The sequence below is a fragment of the Primulina eburnea genome, chromosome 10, assembly GCF_022965805.1.
Source record: "Primulina eburnea isolate SZY01 chromosome 10, ASM2296580v1, whole genome shotgun sequence".
NCBI lineage: Eukaryota > Viridiplantae > Streptophyta > Magnoliopsida > Lamiales > Gesneriaceae > Primulina > Primulina eburnea.
In genome coordinates this window covers 35,429,065-35,442,584 of record NC_133110.1, presented here as the reverse complement: position 1 = coordinate 35,442,584, position 13,520 = coordinate 35,429,065, and the positions used below count along the sequence as shown (strand labels likewise).

Below are 13,520 nucleotides of genomic sequence, written 5' to 3'. Positions count from 1 at the left end.
ACAATTACTTGAATTAATTATATGGACATTTTTTAAATAATTTATAAAATATTTGATTTTGGAAAAAAATAATTTCATATTGATGGGATTAAAAACAAAAAAATAATAATTTATGTAAATTAGTAGTATATTAGATCTTATATTTTTAAAAATCAGACATAAAATATTTTATCTGACAAATAATTAATTTTTTAATAATATAAGGGTAAAATATGTTTGATTTTTTAAAAAAATTAATAATATATTAATTTATTAGACAAAAACTTGAGTAAAACGGTCTCACATGTCATATTTGTGAGACAGAACTCTTATTTGAATCAGTGGTCTCATGTGAGACTTTCTCAAGGATCTTATCTGTGAGACATGTCAACCCTACCGATATTCACAATAAAAAGTAATATTTTTTTCATGTATGATCCAAATAAGATATCTGTCTCACAAATACGACTCGTGAGACCGTCTCACACAAGTTTTTGTCATTATTTTTTATGCTAAGAGTATTACTTTTCATGAGGGAGTCTCATGTGAGACCGTCTCACAGATCTTAATCTGTGACACGGGTCAACCCTACCCATATTCACAATAAAAAGTATACTCTTAGCATAAAAAGTAATATTTTTTCATGAATGACCCAAATAAGAGATCCGTCTCACAAATACGACCCATGAGACTGATCACATAAGTTTTTGCCATTTTTTATTATGAATATCGGTATGGTTGACCCGTCTCACATATGAACACCCGTGAGACGATCTCTTATGAGACGCATTCATGATTCAACTTATTAATAATTTTAGTAAGCTTTATGTCTTGTAGATTCTTGGATTGATATATTCATTTTAAACATCTGCAATATTAAAAATTTTAAAATTGAGTATAATTAATAAATTAGTAGCGATAAATGTATAATCATATCAATCAAATATATTAAAACAATAAAATTGTCTCCAAACTCGTAAAATGGAAATCTTAACTGTAATTCGATATTCATCATAAATATTGAATCATAAAAAATATATACGTTTGTTTTTTTGAAAAAAAACAATGAGATTATTTTTAAAATAAATGAAAAGTGTGTTCAATATAAAATCTTTTATTTTTTTCAAAATGAATATTTGGATAAAATTAGAAGTTAAAAAAATAATTTAAAATTAAACTTCAACTTCTTTATAATTTTAGTTATACAAAAAAAATTTATTTAGATAAGACCGATGTAATAAAAATAAATCTTATAATACAAAAAATTTACATCAATTTTATTAAATAAATATTTTATTTAAATCATTCAAAAAAATTTATTATTGTTGTGAAAAAAAAATTTATGGAAAAAAGTAAAAATCTCAAACTCTCAAAATTTACCAAACTACACACTTTATAATATTTTTTTCTCTACTCAATTGTGATTTTCTTCACAAATGAGAGATCTATTTATAGAGTTTCATTACACATAATCCAAAAAATAAAATACATCATTACCTACATCATCACACACAAATTTCTAATTTTACAACTCTTATTTTCAACATTCAAATATTCAACTATTACTTTTCAATATTCAAATCATTTATTTTCAACACCCCCTCATGTGATAATGATCATGATACGATGATGTCTTCATTACGTGTTTTGTACTGCCTCGTTAAAAACCTTACTTGGAAAAACCCATTGGGATAAAAACCATAGTAAGGGAAAAAGAGTGCAGTCACGTAAACTCCCCCTGATGTTGACATGAACAATTCTTCACAAATTTCGTAGATTGTGCATCCCAATATTATATATGTGCTTTCTGAATATTGACGTAGGAAGTGCCTTTGTGAAGAGATCTGATGAGTTCTCACTTGATTGAATGTGACGAACATCAATACATTTATTTTTCTCAAGCTCCTTGGTGAATGCGAAGAACTTAGGAGGAATATGTTTAGTTCTGTCGCTTTTTATGTATCCTTCTTTCATTTGAGCAACACATGCAGCATTATCTTCATATAGTATCACAGGCTTCTCATCGAATGATAATCCGCATGAAATTTGGATATGTTGGGTCATTGATTTTAACCACACACATTCACGACTTGCTTCATGTAGTGCAATAATCTTGGCATGATTTGATGAAGTTGTTACGAGCGTTTGTTTCTGTGAACGCCAAGATATTGCAGTGCCTCCACGAGTAAATACATATCCAGTTTGGGAACGTGCCTTGTGTGGATCAGATAAGTATCCAGCATCAGCATAACCAATTATACTTGGATTAGCTTCTTTTGAATACAAAAGTCCCAAGTCTGTCGTTCTTCGTAGATAACGGAATATATGTTTAATTCCGTTCCAATGTCTCTTTGTTGGATATGTGCTAAATATTGCCAACAGATTCACGGCAAAAGATATATCAGGCCTTGTACAATTTGTAAGGTATATAAGGGCACCGATGACACTTAGATATGGTACTTCTGGACCAATAATATCTTCATCTTCTTCACATGGTCGGAATGGATCTTTTTCTATGTTTAATGATCTAACAACCATTGGAGTACTTAAAAGATTTGATTTATCCATATTAAAACGTTTAAGGATCTTTTCTGTATAATTTGTCTGGTGAACAAACATTTCACATTTTTTTTGTTCAATTTGTAAACCCAGACAATACTTGGTTTTTCCAAGATCCTTCATTTCAAATTCTTCCTTCAAGTATGACACAACTTCTTGAATTTCCTTATTCGTTCCAATGATGTTTAAATCATCAACATATACAGCAATAATTATGCATCCGGATGTTGTTTTCTTAATGAAAACACAAGGGCATATTGAATTATTTACATATCCCTTTTTCATCAAGTGATCACTTAGTCGATTATACTACATTCGACCGGATTGTTTTAACCCATATAATGATCTTTGTAATTTCACAGAATAACATTCTCTGGGTTTTGAACTTTGTGCTTCAAGCATCTTAAATCCTTCAGGAATTTTCATATATATATTACTATCAAGTGATCCATATAAGTATGCTGTAACAACATCCATAAGACACATTTCTAAATTTTCAGATATCGCCAAGCTAATCAAATACCGAAACGTAATTGCATCCATCACAGGAGAATACGTTTCTTCATAATCAATTCCAGGCCTTTGAGAAAAACTTTGTGCAACAAGTCGAGCTTTATATCTTACTATTTCATTTTTCTCATTTCGCTTTCGAATAAAAACCTATTTGTATCCAACAGGTTTTACACCTTCAGGTGTAAGGACTATAGGTCCAAAAACATTACGTTTATTTAGCGAATCTAATTCAACATGGATGACATTTTTCCATTTTATCCAATCTTGTCGATTTTTACATTCACCAAAAGATTTTGGTTCATGATCTTCGTTATCATTTATGATGTCGATTGCCACATTATAAGAAAATATATCATCAATTTCATCTATATCTTTTCGGTTCCATATTTTTCCAGTATTAATGTAATTGATAGAGATTTCATGATTCTCGTCAGTTTTTGGTTCTGACAGAACATTTTCATCATCACGTGTTTCTTCAGGAACACCATTCTCTATTTTGTGATCATCATGTGTTTCTTCAGAAACATCATTCTTTATTTTGTGATCATCGTGTTTTTCTATGAATTTTCTTTTTCGAGGATTTTTATCCTTAGAACCGACTGGCCTTCCACGCTTCAGGCGTTTAATGACATCATGAGTATCTTCCATTTGTTTCTTTGGAATTTCAATTCGAGCAGTGGCATTTGCAGCATGTATATATGATTTAGTTATCCCTTTTGTGTCTGCAAATGCATCTGATATTTGATTTGCTATTCTTTGCAAGTGTACAATTTGTTGTACATCTTTTTCACATTGTTTTGTTCTTGGATCCAGATGTAACAATGATGATACATACCATGTAATTTCCTTTTCGGTATGTTTCTGTTCTCCCCCTAACATTGGGAAGATTTCCTCATTAAAATGACAACCAGCAAAACGTGCTGTGAACACGTCGCCTGTCTGAGGCTCAAGATATCGAATGATTGATGGACTATCATAACCGATATAAATTCCAACCTTTCTTTGAGGTCCCATTTTCTTTCGTTGTGGTGGTGCAATAGGCACATACACCATACATCCAAAAATTCTCAGATGAGAAATGTCTGGTTCTTTACCAAATGCAAGCTGTAATGGGGAGTATTTATGATATGCCCTTGGTCTGATGCGAATTAATGAAACAGATGTAAATATCATGTCGAGATGTCGACGCAAAAATATCATGGCTCTTGCCTTTTCTTGTGACGTGCATATGCCATTTTCTTTAATGGTCTCGCTTAGACCCAATGACTCAAGATGCATTTCTACATCTAGAGTCCATGGCATATAATTATTTCCCCTGATGTCGAGCGCAACAAATTCGAGCTTTGTTAAATTTGACATGGTGGTACTAAAAAAAATTACGATGCATTTTATTAGTTAATAAATATTGCAATACAAAGTAACGGATAAACAACAAATACAAGTATTTGTAAAAATAAAGAAAACGCACGAGGAGGATATTCTCCGATAAATACAAGACTCGTGAGTATGATAACCAAAATAATTAAAAATATCCTTGAAAAAGCCATCTTCTTTTTTCTTCGAAAAAATTGATGATGAATAATTTTTAGAGAAGAAGAGAAAGTTGGAGTGATTGAATGTGTTTGTGAGATCATATTTATAGGGCAAAAACTAGCCGTTTTTTTTTTACTATTTATGACCGTTGGTGTACAAAAAAATAAAGATATGTATTTGTATAATTTTATGGTAATAATATGGTATATATAATATTAGATATGTTTAAATAATTATGTATATCATATCATAATATTATAATGAGTGTCATAATTTATTTTGTTTAAAAACCTTATAGGCTTTTATACTTGTCGTATCCTTTACCGGGAGTGTGGGATGTCGTCTTAACATCCTGCCAGGATTTATAACAAGTTTATGAAAAATTTATTTTTATTATTTCTAATAATAACATTATATTGTATATTAAATAAATACACAATAAATAAATAACAGTAAAATAAATATTATTACTTTTGTTACTTTTTTCTTCTGTTTGGAGCTTGGAAAAGTATGTAGGACTTTTAGAGCTTCGTGCTGATAACGTATTGTGAAAAAGTAAAAATTTATGGTAAAAAGTAAAAATCTCAAACTCTCAAAATTTATCAAACTACACACTTTATAATATTTTTCTCTCTACTCAATTGTGATTTTCTTCACAAATAAGAGATCTATTTATAGAGTCTCATTACACATAATCCAAAAAATAAAATACATCATTACCTACCTCATCACACACAAATTTCTAATTATACAACTCTTATTTTCAACATTCAAATATTCAACTATTATTTTTCAATATTCCAATCATTTATTTTCAACAATTATTTTATATAAAAAAGTTATTATTTTTATGATAAATATAACAAAAGTTCAATCTCGATGGCCGCAAAGAAGCTCACAGGAGCTGGAGCTCTACACCATTCCAAGCTATTCTAGTCAGCCCCCGATCATTTGATATTCGTACTTTAATCTTTTTGCCATTACCCTGATTTCTTTTTCTTTTTATTTTTTTTTGGGTGATTTGAAGGCTGGTTTTCTTTGATAAAGATTCACGAGGTGGAGATATTTTCGCTGAGGGAGTTTTTTTTACTTGAGCACGATCACCAGATCTCCCAGGATCTACAAAGAGTACAGGGATTTCATCATCTCAAAATACAGAGAGGACCCTTCCAGGAAACTGACGTTCACCGAGGTGAGGAAGTCGCTGGTGGGTGATGTTAGCGTCCTGCACAAAGTTTTTACCTTTTTGGAGAAATGGGGTCTCATCAATTTCGATGATGCTGACGATAATGAGCGGGAGAATTTCGGTGGTGGGAATGGTAAGACGGCGTCGTTTGGGGGCGAGGAGGAGGAGAGTTGGAAGGGGGTAGGGTGAAGCTGGAATGAGGAGCCCCTTATGGGGTGAGAGTTGTGGCGGCTCCTAATTCGATGAAGAGTGAGTCTCATATGACATGATTTCATGGATTTTACTCTCTGTATGACGAGTCAACTCTATCTATATTCATGATAAAAAGTAATATTTTTAGAATAAAAAGTAATATTTTTTCATGGATGATTCAAATAAGAAATCCGTCTCATAAATACGACCCGTGAGATCGTCTCACACAAGTTATTGCCTTCGAGGAAACCGCTCCTGCCCCGTCTGTGGTGGTAGTTTTGTTGGGGACGTGGGGGATAATGGATCCAAGTGGCCACCATTGGTGTCGTATTCGGATGTTTACGGGGAATTGATGCAGCAGGAGAAGTGGAAAGGCTTGACTTGTGGGAGCTGTAAGGAGACTTGTGATTCTCCCCGCAATGAGTACACAAAGGTAATAGAAACAGTTCCCTATTGATGCTAATGTGTAATGTTGATGTTTTATTTCATTGATGATGTTGGTTTTTAATTTTCATTGACATAGAAATTGAAGTGTAAATATCGCGGCGAAAGCTCAACGGCCTGCGAAATATCATATTTTGTTGATAATATGTATTTATTGCTTCTTTTGTTTTTTTTTCTTTATTTTTTGTTATTTCAAGAAACGTAGTGTTTGTGTGTTTAGTATTTCCATACATCTGGACGGAGGCTTAATTCTTTGTGAAAAATGCTTCAAAAGTGGTAATTATGAGAAAAACATGTCTGCTGACTATTTCCAGCTGAATGGCAGTGCAAATCAGGCATCTGTCTGGACTGAAGCAGAAACCATACTTCTTTTAGAATCCATGGTTAAGCATGGAGATGATTGGGATCTTGTTGCTAAGAATGTTGGGGTGAAAAGCAAACTGGATTGTATATCAAAACTCATACAACTGCCATTTGGAAATCTTATGGTGGGCTGCTGATAAAAAGAATAAATTTTTGGATACTGTGAACGACGATAGTCATTCTAAACAAGCAGGATTAGCTTCTGATGAATTGAAAGAATCTGTGAAAGCACGCAATCTGAGCGATGAGCTGAAGGACGTTGATCCTCAAAACGGGCCGCTGAAAGTGAAGGTCCAGCACCAAAAAGATTGCGCACTGAACTAACTTCAGATTATTGCAGTTCTTTGATGTAACAGGTCATCGTAGTCTATTTGTTTACTGTATTTATGCTTCATTCTTTTTGAATTCTTCGATTTTTTGTATCAGCAATTTATTTTTTAGCAATTTCCAAACAGACAATACACGAAATTTTAGTGTGGACTTTTATCGACTGTTCGTAGTTGTATTTCATATTTTTGAAGTATTAACCGTTAGTAAATAAATTATGTCTGGATCTTTATTTCACATTTTCCTGTTGGTGTTTGTTGTGTATTATGTGCTGGTGTTCCGACCACATCATTCAAAATGATGTTCTTGTGGAAATCTGATTCTAGAAAATTAATTAAAGAAAAAATGCCCCCTTAATAATTTATATTGAAAAAAGGAAAATGTTCACGGTGCAAATGGAGGCTTCAGCCTAGTACAAATTTGCTAGTATGTCATTTTTAAACTTATTTTCAGCTATCAACTGGTTGATATTGTTTGCACTCCTCGATTTCGACATATACTCTTATCAGGTAGCTCATATTTCGACCGTGGTGGGCCCACACATCACGGCTTCTGCAGCTGAGGCTGCAGTTACAGCCCTTTGTTATGAAAACCAGTGTTCAAGAGGAATATTTGAGGATTATGATGATTTTGTTGACCCAAAAACATCTCTCCAAACTACCGAAGAAAAGTGGTATTAGCACTCATTAATGAAATATTACCTCCTTAAAAGTATGAATTTGCTTAAGCTGATCAAATAATTATTTTCACTACAGAGCATCTGAGGTTGATCATTCAGTTGAAGGTGGAAGGAACAATCAATCAGGTACAAGAAGTTCATGTTTTTAGATAATATTTGTTTTAAGTTTAAAAAAACTGTCGAAGTCATAAATACACTATATTATTAGTCACCACCTTCCCTAAATAAACCAAGATAAACTGAGTCATTATTGTACATTGGGGTTGTAGTTTTTATCTTTAAAAGGAAGGTTGTTGTTCAGACGTATCAATCAACAAGGGGGTTGATTTACTTTACCCCTTCTCTTTTTGAAAGTAGAGTATCGATAGCCTTCGGCTCACTGAGTCGCTAAATATTTGATTATTGTGTATCCACAGAAATTCTGGAGGAGGCATCTTCCACGAAGAGCTAATACCCTTAAGTTTGAGAACGAGGGGAGCAGCTGCAACAGCACTTGCTGCTGCTGCTGCTGCTGCAAACGCCAAGTTGCTGGCTGATCAAGAGGAGAGAGAAATCCAACTTTTGATGGCCACTGTACTGGATGTCCAGGTTGTTACTTTTCCTGTTACTGGAAAATTAAGAAAGGTAACTTTTTTAGGATTAATTGATTTGGTGAGATTTCTTGGTTTCACAAGATATAGGCCTATTTCTTCATAATCTCTTGATGCTATTGTACGAATCAAATTTCATATGGTTTGATGGTCCACGTTTTTGGGAATTCAAATTCATCCATTTTATCATAGCTTGATGATTTCGATTTATATTTCTTGCTTTCCGGGATACCATAAGCATTCGCTTACATTCTTTTCATGTGAATTCAGCTCAAGAAGGTGCATCGCAAGACGAAATATCTTGATGATCTGAAGTCAATTATGGAAAAAGGTGCCTGAATCCAGGAACTCGAAGAATCTCTCGTCCCGGAATGGCTAAAAAATTGTTGCAAAGGATATGTAGTGCTGGCATAAACAAAACCAAGGAGCCTTCCTCTGCTAAGTATCAACATGATACTGTTTGAAATTGGCATAATAATCAGCTTTTTTTGCAGTATTGTTTATCACAATTGTTATGGATTATTTATGTCGGAAAATATTTGGCCATATATCAGTAGTATGTGTAAATTGTACCATAATCACATATAAAAATATCAAAGATACAAACAAGAAATCAGCCTAAAAAACACTCCAAACCACAAGGATAATTAATGTCCCCACTAGACAAGGAAGTAAAAGACAGGATGGATAAGAAAGACAAATGGATTCTCAAGTATATATAATCGAAAACCTACGCAAATGTATCTTTTACATGAACATAATGCTTAATTGTCACTGGTGACATCTAAGAAGATGTGCGAAATCTCCTATCAGCTGATGAAAATAGGTCGAAAACGAATACTTGATGTATCATGTAAGATAATAAGCAGCGCTGTTGAAGACTCAAATCTTCTGTCATCCTAAGCAAATGCAGTATTTTCCTTTCGATCCCAGTGCACATGTTGCATCAACATACTTGCCCTTCAGCAATTTTCTACATGCAGCAATGCATTGAGGCAGTGTGCATGGATTAAGATCAATCCCAATTGCACCCTCCACGTTTCTTGGACACACAGTCAATACTTCACAAAATATAATGCATATTACCACTAAATCCCACTTAATGTGCGCCATATCTTTCTTTCCCAGTAATATCTAGCTGTGGGAGAGGATTCAGCTTAATTGCACGAAGAAATGTACCTCTTAAGCTTGGCATATATAAAGATGGAGAATAAAGGTTCACATACTTTTGATGACGTCGTGCATCAAATGTATGTGGGCATGTATTTAGGGCGGTATCCGATATTAGGCTCAAGAGCTAACAGCCTTTTATATGTTCGTCAAATATATTATTATGAAGATTTACATTTTTTATCTCGTAACTTGTATGTTTTATATCTTTAAGTCATGTTATCAGTCCATTCACGTTTTTAATCTAGTAAAGTGTATTTTTTTCAATTACAGTCATTTTTCATCGGAGTGTTGACGTGAACTATATTCAGCGTCATATCAGCTTTCCAATAGAAAATGACTAAATTTAAAATTAATATTTAAATGATTGTAATATTTTTTCCACAAAAACGACTAATCAAATGCAAAATAGAATGTGCTGCACTTGCTAGCTAATTCTAGTTATCACTATTGCCTCCCCCATGATGTACTTAATTTAAAGGACCAACAATGACATAGTTGGGCATAAATAAATATTTTAGGCTCAAAACTTTAGCTTTAAATTCCACAAAGTTATTTCCTCCAATGTCATTTGAAGTCAGATCAAATAGAGATGACATGACGGGCCTTAAAAATATTTGGTGACTTTACACATGTAGGACTTCAATAAGGGTTATTAAAAATTGGTTTATGGGCATTATTTTTCAATTGTAAAAAAAAAAAAAAAAAAAAAAAAAAAAAAACACACATTGATTTATAAAAAAATATTAATCAGAAACAATTATTTAGATTAAAAAAGATATAAAAACTGGCAAAGCAGCTCATTGTATCAATTAACTGACTGTATACCCCCATCCCACTACTTTCTTGGAGTGAAGCAAAAATCTTTCATCCAATTCTTACAATTTACTCTTTCAAACGTTGTTCTGATTGTTGTTCGAACATTATTTATTCATCACGATCCATGAACAAGGACTTCAAAGGCATCATTTCCATTGTCATGTTGTTGCTCTTGAATTCGCTTCGCTGAATCTACTAATGTTACCGGACAATGCCATAACTCGATGAGTTGAAGTGAATCTATTTCGCCTATGCCACAAGGAATCTCATCAATCCATCGTGCACCTTTGAGACACAAGATTTCAAGGCGTGGGAAGTGTTCTCTTTCCACTTCCCAACTCACCAAATTGTCTAAAGAAGAACGAAAGTATTTGAGTAGACAAAATTGGCCTTCCGTCGGCGTCCACTCGGAAACTTGTTCAACATCCATATGCATCATCTCGAGCACTTGAAGATTTGGGAGAGACCCAATTATGGTCATATTTTCCCAAGGCAACGGAACATTTTCTAGAGTTAAATTTTTAAGACTTATTGGGAAAGAATGGTTCCATATCTTTGAGAAATTAGGAAATTTGAACACAGAAACTTTTAGTTCTTCCAGGTTTGTTAGATGCAAAAGATTGTCGAGATTCAAATCATCCCATTTAGCACGGGTCACATGAAATTCAACTATCAATTTCTTTAGATTCACAAGCATTTTGATGGCCTCTTCAGTAAATCTGAAATTGATCACTGTCTCAAGTGTTTGAAGATCACTTTCGTGAATGATTCCGGTGTTAGAGGGACGCGATAAAACGAAAGAGGTGTTCATGATCAGATGCCTTAGCTTTGGCATTTCCAAGATTTCATAAGGTACTTGCAATGCTCGTAAGTCGGTATTATGAGCAATTATAGTCTCGAGATTGGGAAGTTTGGATATTGAGGCAGCATCGGGGCGTGATGCATAGTTGAAGGAAAACGAAATGTACCTTAAATTGACCAATGTTGAGATTTCCTCTGCCAACTTCGGCCAAGTTACTTGGGGTATATGCAAAACACTGATTCGCCTACAACATAGAGATAATATTGGTCCCCAATACATATCGCGGAAGAGTAGAACTGTACGTACACTTGAATCAAGTATTCGCCATTCCTGGCGATTCTGCGTGCAATGAATGTTAAGGCGACGATTTGGATCCTCTATGGTTTCTATTTGGTCATTCCTTATAGATGAGACATGATGTAGAAACGCCTCTTCCTCAGCTTTTGCTATACAAATTTCCCTCAACAGATCATGGATTCCAATAGTTTGGATTTTTCCATCCGTCCCTTTTTCGATCACTAAGATAAGGCTTCTTCTAACAAGATCCTCCAAGAACCGTTCTCCCACGTCTTCCAAGCATTTAGACTGATCGCTTGGTTTAAGAAATCCCTCTGCAACCCACAACTTGATTAGCTTAGAAGCTTGAATCTCAGAATCTTCTGAAAAAGCTGAAATATAGAGGAAACATGGCTTCAGTCTAAGAGGTAACCTATCATAACTCAGGCATAGTATGTTGGAGCAATGTAGCGCGATGCTTGGTTCTGTTGAACTTATGTTTTCCGAAACATTTTCCCACCATTCTTGCATTGTGATTTCCTTAGAAAGAAGTAATCCTGCGACCACCACAATTGTGAGAGGAAGTCCCCTACAATTTCTTGCAGTCTTCTTTCCGATTTCTACCAATTGGAGAGGACAAGATTCTTGTCCGAAAATCATTTCCCGGAGTAGTTTCCAACTTTGATCTTCGTTCAAAAGTTTCATCTGGTGAAACGGTGCATTTGAAGATCCTGCATGAACGGCAACATCTGATAGCCTAGTAGTTAACAAAATCCGACTTTTTATACCATCTTCTGGAAATAGCATCTTCACATCATCCCAAGCCTTGTTACTCCATACATCATCGATCACAACGAGATACCGCCTACCTTTGAGATTTTGGTACACAAGTGTTGCCAATTGAGCGTCGCTCGGACCAGGTTGTCCGAGAACAGGTTTTTTCAAGTCGCGAAGAAGCCCCGAAAGAATCTGTCTCCTTTGATACTGTTGAGACACTGTAATCCATGCGCAGATGTCAAACTGATGGGCGCGGAGTGAATCCTCGTAAGCTTTTCTAGCTAGTGTGGTCTTCCCGATTCCTCCCATCCCAACAATCGGGATAACTTGGAGCACAGCTGAATCTTCGTATAACCGTTCTTTGATTGTGTTCAAGTCATCTTCGAATCCTACAACCCTGCTTTTGGCAGTGGATAATTGGCCGGCTTGAGATGAATAAGTAATGGGTCGGAGCCGGAGATCTTCGGCTGGGTTGTTCTTCATCTTCGCTGCCTCTTCCCAGATGAAACTAATCCTTTCAAACGCGATGTTTAAGTCTCTGTCTAAGCTCATCTTGTGCCAATGAATCGAACTCGAATCATCGCCTGTTGACACCAAACATAGGTAAGAATCCATGAAATCTTGCGCGTGATATGCGGCATTTCTGATTCCATCTCTCGCAAGATCAGGTGTCCCACCATACTTGTCTGAATAATCTTCGAGAAAAGCGATGAAAGATTCAACCTTTTCATGGAGAGAAACGATTTTAAATCTGTGAAGAGGATCGACATATTGTTGTCCAAGATTCAAGATCTGTCGAAGCGATCGAGCCAGGGAAAGAAGTGCAGCATAAGCTGCGGCCATGGGAGCAAAGATCAATGGGTTTGATTAACCTTTTTATTAATTTAATTAGTAATCAATGGGAAATGATCAATAAATTACCGATAGGTCCAATACTATACTTTAATTTCTGTCAAGAAAAATACCTGTTTATACTCTCTTATTTATATAAAAAAAAAATATTTTTGGATTATATGACTCCGCATTTTTTCTCAAAATTGATACAAAATATTAAAAATATGATATTAATATATGATATTTGAGTATCAAATATTTTAGATTTCATACTCGTATATGTTTTTAAGTACTCAAAATATGTGAGACTAATCTATGATATTTGATTATCAACTATTTCAGATCAGACACCAATATATGATATTTGAGTATCCAAACAAGTGTAGCAAGTGTTGATATGAATATAAGAATGAGTCTCATGTGATACCGTCTCACGAATCATAATCTGTGAGATTAGTCAACCCTACTCATATTCAC

General features: G+C 34.3%; 1 protein-coding gene and 1 pseudogene across 1 annotated transcript; one reads left to right on the top strand and one right to left on the bottom strand.

The window, feature by feature from the left end:
• Positions 1-5,434: 5,434 nt before the first annotated feature.
• Positions 5,435-8,913, top strand: LOC140802886 (SWI/SNF complex subunit SWI3A-like; annotated as a pseudogene).
• Positions 8,914-10,469: 1,556 nt separating this feature from the next.
• LOC140802885 (putative late blight resistance protein homolog R1A-3) lies at positions 10,470-13,052 on the bottom strand. The gene has a single exon (XM_073158505.1). It carries the CDS (start codon positions 13,050-13,052, stop codon positions 10,470-10,472), a length of 2,583 nt encoding a protein of 860 aa, XP_073014606.1.
• Positions 13,053-13,520: the final 468 nt, after the last annotated feature.

What these genes read in the sequence shown, in the direction of transcription:
- LOC140802885 (XM_073158505.1), bottom strand. Translation starts at nt 13,052, where the DNA reads ATGGCCGCAGCTTATGCTGCACTTCTTTCCCTGGCTCGATCGCTTCGA.